Raw genomic sequence first — 6,294 nt, forward strand, 5'->3', positions numbered from 1 at the left:
GTGTGTGTGTGTGTGTGTGTGTGTGTGTGTGTGTGTGTACATGAGATGAGGTGGGTGTGTGCATAGTTGCGTGTGCAGGCAGAAGTGTCTCAGCGTGTGTCCTGTTCTTCTAATGAAGTCATCTGAACTGTGATTTAACAGCCCTGGTTTAAAAGCCTGCTGCCCTTAACTCATAGCCTTGCTCCATTAGAACATGACATAAACCCTGGGCACAATAACTGTCCTGCCACTATTACAATATATTGGAGGCCAATGGGACACTCTGCTAACTCTCAAAGTCTGCTGAGAAAAAAAATGCAAGGCATATTTAAACAGCACAGGTAAGTCATTCAAGGGACAAAAGCTGGTAGAATATAATGTGGTTTTTATTGTTTGAAATGGCAATGCTTTTATAAGTTTTTCATTCATATATAATATATTGTGTATTGCTATTTTTCCAGGGAATGACAGAGGTAGTATAATAACTGTTGTAGAGCCTCTGTGAAAAGGCTGGAAGAAATTCAGTTTGCAGTTGTGTAAAAAGTCTTATTTTTGTTCCTTTGAACAAAAAAAAATCATTGGATCAGAAATCAGGGTCCTTATCCTGCAAACAATTTCCAATAGCTTGAAAAATACTTTTGAGTCAGTGACGAATGTGAGAAAACTTTGGCAGCCTGCATGTCGCCAGCCATGAAAAGAACTTCCTGCTCTCCGTGACTGACTCAGGCAGAAGCAAAGCCATTCTCCAAATCCTCCATGAAATCTGCTCTTCTGGCCTAACAAAGAGAGGCTAATGAGGCAAATGACAGAATCTAAGACACTTTGATACTGTGAGATTAGGGTGAATTATATAACTTTTACCCCTCCCATCCCCATCCTTCTCATATTTGCAGGAGTTTCTTGTCAGATTTGACTACTATCCCTTAACATGTCACTCATAATGTCAAACTGCATGTTCAGCCTCCCCCTATCTGACTGAACATCCACCTTATTCGGCTTCTATTCATAAATGCCCCAAGCCTAATTTGGCTCAGTCGAGCAATGACAGTATCTGTTTTAACATGCAACAAAACAGCAAAAAAGGGAAGGAAGACTGGGGTCTGTGTGTGTATGTGGGAAGATGGCGCAAAGGCTTGAAGGCAACAACGCTCGTCATAGCACAGCACAGAGCTGCGTACTTCACCCTTATTAGGCCTGTGTCCTTGGCAGATGCAGAGCTTGCCCTTTGTTAGAAAGATGTGTGTGTTACAATGGCAGTGATTTAGAATGGATTGGGCGTAGGCGTGGAGACAAGGTGCAGTAGCCCCATAGCTCCCTGATAGCTGGCAGTGTGACAGCTGTGAATGGAGAACAGGGAACAGCCTGAAGTACTGCAATCTAATATGTGTCACATACCTGCATAAATATTTATGCCTGTTGCAGAGTAGAGCAGGAGGGAAAGAGAGGAATGGGATGATGGGATGGAAGAGGAGGTCTTAGACAAAAAAAAAAAAAAAACTTCTATCAGGTGACAATGAGATCTGAACTGTCCAGTCTTTATTTATCTAACAATTGTCAATTTGGACCCAAGGCTTTAAAATATCCCATGATTGGAATAAGAGGAGCACTAAATACATACTCAATTAAATGTGTTTTCTGTTCTATTTATTAAATGTGATTCATGATTATAATTTTGACTTTTAACAAAGACCAAAGCAAAACTACTAGCAAAAAATACCATTAAAAGTAATAGCTGACATCACGTGGCTGAGATGTATGCCAGTTCAAAATCATTGAGAGCGATTTCCCTCATTATTGTTCAGCTGGCACATATGCCAGATGAAAGTAATGATGAGCATAGAAGGAAGAGTTTTACCGCTTTCATAGAAAAAAAAAGTTTGCTGTGTGGAGGAGGAGGAGGTGTTACTTTAAATCAGGTTCAAGCTGTCAGAGTGATTGCATTTCTTTGCTTGATTAACTTATGTTCTGGTTTAATCAACGAACACAAAAACAGTTGTTTGTTTATAAGAGAACTGTTTAAATCAACCTTTAAGAAAAGGCTTTGATTTCTACACGTTTAACACATTAGTTTTCCTTAAAAATCCAAAGTGCAAAGTTTAATCTGAGCCAAACATTCTTGGTCATGAGCTTTTTACACAAATTTAACATCTAGAGGAAAATAACAGAAAACAATTTATTTTATTTTATTTTATTTTTTTGATTCATTTGAGTTTAGTGGCTTTTTCCACCAGAAATGAAAGCAGCTATAAAACAAAAGGAACATTTGTGTATCAGTAGCAAATGAAAAGTTTTACCTGTTGGCCATCAGACTCCTGAAGGTGACCTGACTCACGCCCTCATAGGCTGGCAGCAGCCTCGGCCAGTCCCAGGTCCACTCAACCACGGCACTCTGTTGATGCATGAGGAGAGCGTATTGTTAGTTATTAATCAAGGTTAATACCATCAGTGCATTACCGCTCCAGCTGGGACCCACTAACAAAGGAGGAGGGGGTTCGCCAGCATAGGCCATGACATCAGGCGATCAATCATGTCCGCACAAGAAGGTTTTTATTCCAATAAGACAGCAATTAATTTATAAAACCATTTGGGGGGATGTAGCCATCATTTATAGAAAGATAAATCAATTTTTGGAGTGAGTCGTTACTCTTCTTGCTATGTATTTTTCTCTTTCCATCTTCAATGGCAACCTGCCAACCCCCCCAAACCCCCCGACCCCCTTTTCTCTCCATTTCTTTTGATCTCTCTCCTTCTTAGATACACAAACAAACATACATATGACCCAACACACTAGAAAGCATTACCAAATTGAGGAATCAAGTAAAATTGTTACTTTGATTGCTAAAATGTCACATTTAAATCCAGGTGGAGTAATGAAAAAAGATGATTCCATTTCACTCCATCCATCCATCCATCCATTGTCCATCCATCCATCCATCCATCCATCCATCCATCCGTCTGTCCGTCCATCCATCCATCATCCATCCGTCCATCCATCCATCCATCCATCCATCCATCCATCCATCCGTCCATCCATCCGTCCATCCATCCATCCATCCATCCATCCATCCATCCATCCATCCGTCTGTCTGTCTGTCTGTCTGTCCGTCCATCCATCCATCCATCCATCCATTGTCCATCCATCCATCCGTCCATCCATCCATCCATCCACCCGTCCATCCAACCAATCATCCATCCATCCATTCATCCGTTCATCCATCAATCCATCCATTCATCCATCTATCTGTTCATCCATCCATTCATCCATTCATCCATCCATCCGTCCATCCATCCATCCATCCATTGATCTGTTCATCCATCCATCCATTTGTCCATCCATCCATCCATCCATCCATCCATCCATCCATCCGTATAATGCAGTTATTTTTCTCTTCATGTTTTGATTAATGAGTCGAACTTTTTTTAACGCCTTCTGTCTTATTTGACAAACAGCACTGGCACCTGAAACAGAGAAGGCATTTTAATCATTCTCTTAATAGGGTATTTCTATGCAAAGCTATGCAGTCTCCATCGATAAGCTTAAAATGGGCCAAGTCTTGGATTTAAGATCTGACTGTTCATTAAAAACCATAGCAACAAACATGTCCTCAATAGACTGCTAACGTAAACATACATATAATTTGTTTGTTTAAAGTATAAAGCCTACATTAATATNTTACTGTTAGGGCCACTTCTCCAGCATGGGGATCACTGCTCCAAGTGCTCCAATGGGCACTACAGTTATATATATATATATATATATATATATATATATATATATATATATATATATATATATATATAAAATTGTTTTGTGTAAGACCACCAGAATATATCTAAACAGAAAGGAGAAGGTGAACTTAAGCTACTTGTAACTAGACCTAATACCTCCATGACAGAGAGAAAAAAATAACTGAACATCATGGTGACACTCCTGGGGATAGGTTGCAATAAGAGAATATGTGGTTCAAAGCGCTAAAGAAGTGCACTTTTAGACTGCACTCCCCTTTAACATTACTCATTTCTTTATGAAAAGAAAATGTCTCTCATCTTTTCACTTTTCCTGCATTCTTTTCTTCCCTGCCATCCAAGCCCCATGCTTGGAAAAGGCAGCGACCTTTGGGAAACACGAAAGCCAAGCCCCAGAAAGACCTGACAGCTTCAGAGAATTTTATAGTATCCAGTTCACAAGGGACTCAAACAGCTTTTCACCTTCAGCATTAAGCATCTGGCCTTGGTTCAAGATAAAATGACACTGCAATGCATGTGAAAAGTTCACCTACACTATGCAAAGTCTGAAAACTATAAGCTCACTTTTCTACTCATTTAACTGTAGATGAAAATTCATTCAACTGGCATTAGAATTCATTCCAAAGAATATATTTTATTACCAAAGTAAACTATAATGTTAATCTTAAGACTTAACAAACCTGATCCAGCTTCTTCTTGCCAACATGGTCAAATTGAAGAAGTGGGTTGAAACGGACAATGTGAGCAGGATTCTCTGGACCAACATTAAAATTCACCAAAAGACTGGATTCCTTCAGAGGGTCGGTATGTTCATTCAGTTTAGACATCAAGAGTTCCTGAATCCAAAATATAATGGGAAATTAAAAATGTCATGCCTTGACAGGATACAGCTTTCAGTAAATAGTCTGAAACAGTCTGAAAAAAGCATAAGAAAGGAAATTAAGTATAACAGGCAGATAATCATAATTAATTGTGGTTAAATGATATCAAGTTTGATTGAATCTGCAAAAATCTTTGAAGGACTCGAGTCCCATTTTCTTCAATTAAACAGCCTTCTCAAAGTAAAAATAAAATCAGTAAACAAAAAACAAAACTTTTTTATGTTCTGCTCTGTTTTCTGTAACCTTCTGTTTTGATTTTTATATCAGTTAAAAGATACAGCATAGTGTGTTGCATGTGTTATTATGAGAACATGTGTATCTTGTTGTAAAGTCACTCTATTTCCATCAGTCACCTTGACATGAACTGCCACTCTCTACTTTTACCATCTTGTCTGTCCCTGACCAGCATATTTTTTACCCTGACTTTAGTTATGCAGAGATGCTGAGTTACAATCACAACTGCACATATTGCTCTAAATTAAAATTAAAACATACGTTGTGTCTGTTTTATGTTTTTGCCATCTTAGACAGACTGAGGGTGAGAAAGCAAAACACTATGTATAGTGCTGTTATTTAGTCTGCAGGTTTGGCTTAGAAAGAAGGATAAACATTTGTTTTTTTTTCTAATCGGCTATAAAATAACACTGAAACTGAATGAAAGTACTATATTTCTAAATTATTCTAAGTATTTTATATCTACACTATCCTATGTTAAGAAATTGTATTTTTATTATTGTCTTTTTTTACAATGTCAGTTGTGTCACCTGCCACATACTTATGACAAAATATTATTTTTGTATATGCCATTCATATTAGCTCCAATTGAAATCAACTATTTTTTATTAAACATTTGAACTAATTTAACCTAACTATGTACAATAGTTACATGCAAAAAGAAAGAAATATATACAATTAAAAACGAAAACCTTTGTGTTTATAATAAATCATACAAGCCTGTGTGACTAAATCTCTTCTACACTGAGAAATCACTAAAGGTTTGCACCCTTGAGGTCACCTGCACATGAGAAGATCAAAGCCAGCTGACTGCACACAAGCAGTAGCCCTCTTCCCTCCGTCTTCCCCTCATGAACAGCCTGCGGCCTCAGGCCAGCAGCCACCTAATTGCTGGGGAGAGCGAGTGCTTCCCTACCTCATTGCCTTGGATGATGTGATAGATCTGCCTCAGGTACTGGCTGCCACCTGCTTTGTGGCACACCTCCAGCAGAATCAGGCCTATTTTCTGCTCAGTCAGTTCAGCTGCAGCAACTTCTCTCTCCACTCCTTGCTCAAATATGCTGAGAGAGGAACAGTGATGGGAAGAAGAGGGGGAAAAATGTGAAAGTGAACATCAGAACAAAATGCAGAGTGGGGAAAGAGAAGGGGGAGATTTACTTTGTGTTTAAAAAAGGAATTTGAGTTGAAAATTGCTAATTGTGGCTCTAAGTATAACATTTTCAACGTTGTTTACTTTTTCGTCAAACCACTTACTTTAGAGGACACATTAGTTTTAAATTAATGTAACTCATTTTAGATTTTTACGTATTTGTACATTGTAAACTGAAGATTTTTTTGATGGAATTTATTTACGACAAAGGGTCAGAAATCATAAGATTCTTTTCTTCTTCTGCTACCTTTCATTTAATTTGATTTGTTTTTTGTTGTATGTTGAATTTGTGTTGTTTTGTTT

At 38.2% G+C, this 6,294-nt stretch overlaps 1 protein-coding gene across 4 annotated transcripts in view; it reads right to left on the reverse strand.

Moving 5' to 3' along the window:
- kiaa0825 (KIAA0825 ortholog) overlaps positions 1-6,294 on the reverse strand; it is a 142,995-nt gene that overhangs the window by 86,768 nt on the left and 49,933 nt on the right. For 3 of the 4 annotated variants that reach the window (XM_014012520.1, XM_014012522.1, XM_014012519.1), the window contains exons 20-22: positions 5,758-5,902; positions 4,407-4,562; positions 2,274-2,368 (exon numbers count right to left, since the gene is read on the reverse strand). In XM_014012520.1, the coding sequence (XP_013867974.1) occupies positions 2,274-2,368; positions 4,407-4,562; positions 5,758-5,902 (396 nt within the window). Of the gene's footprint in view, positions 1-1,164; positions 1,454-2,273; positions 2,369-4,406; positions 4,563-5,757; positions 5,903-6,294 lie in introns of those variants that run through there. The other variant, XM_014012523.1, reaches the window with a different exon arrangement.

Source organism: Austrofundulus limnaeus, unplaced genomic scaffold, assembly GCF_001266775.1.
Source record: "Austrofundulus limnaeus strain Quisiro unplaced genomic scaffold, Austrofundulus_limnaeus-1.0 Scaffold92, whole genome shotgun sequence".
Classification (NCBI taxonomy): domain Eukaryota; kingdom Metazoa; phylum Chordata; class Actinopteri; order Cyprinodontiformes; family Rivulidae; genus Austrofundulus; species Austrofundulus limnaeus.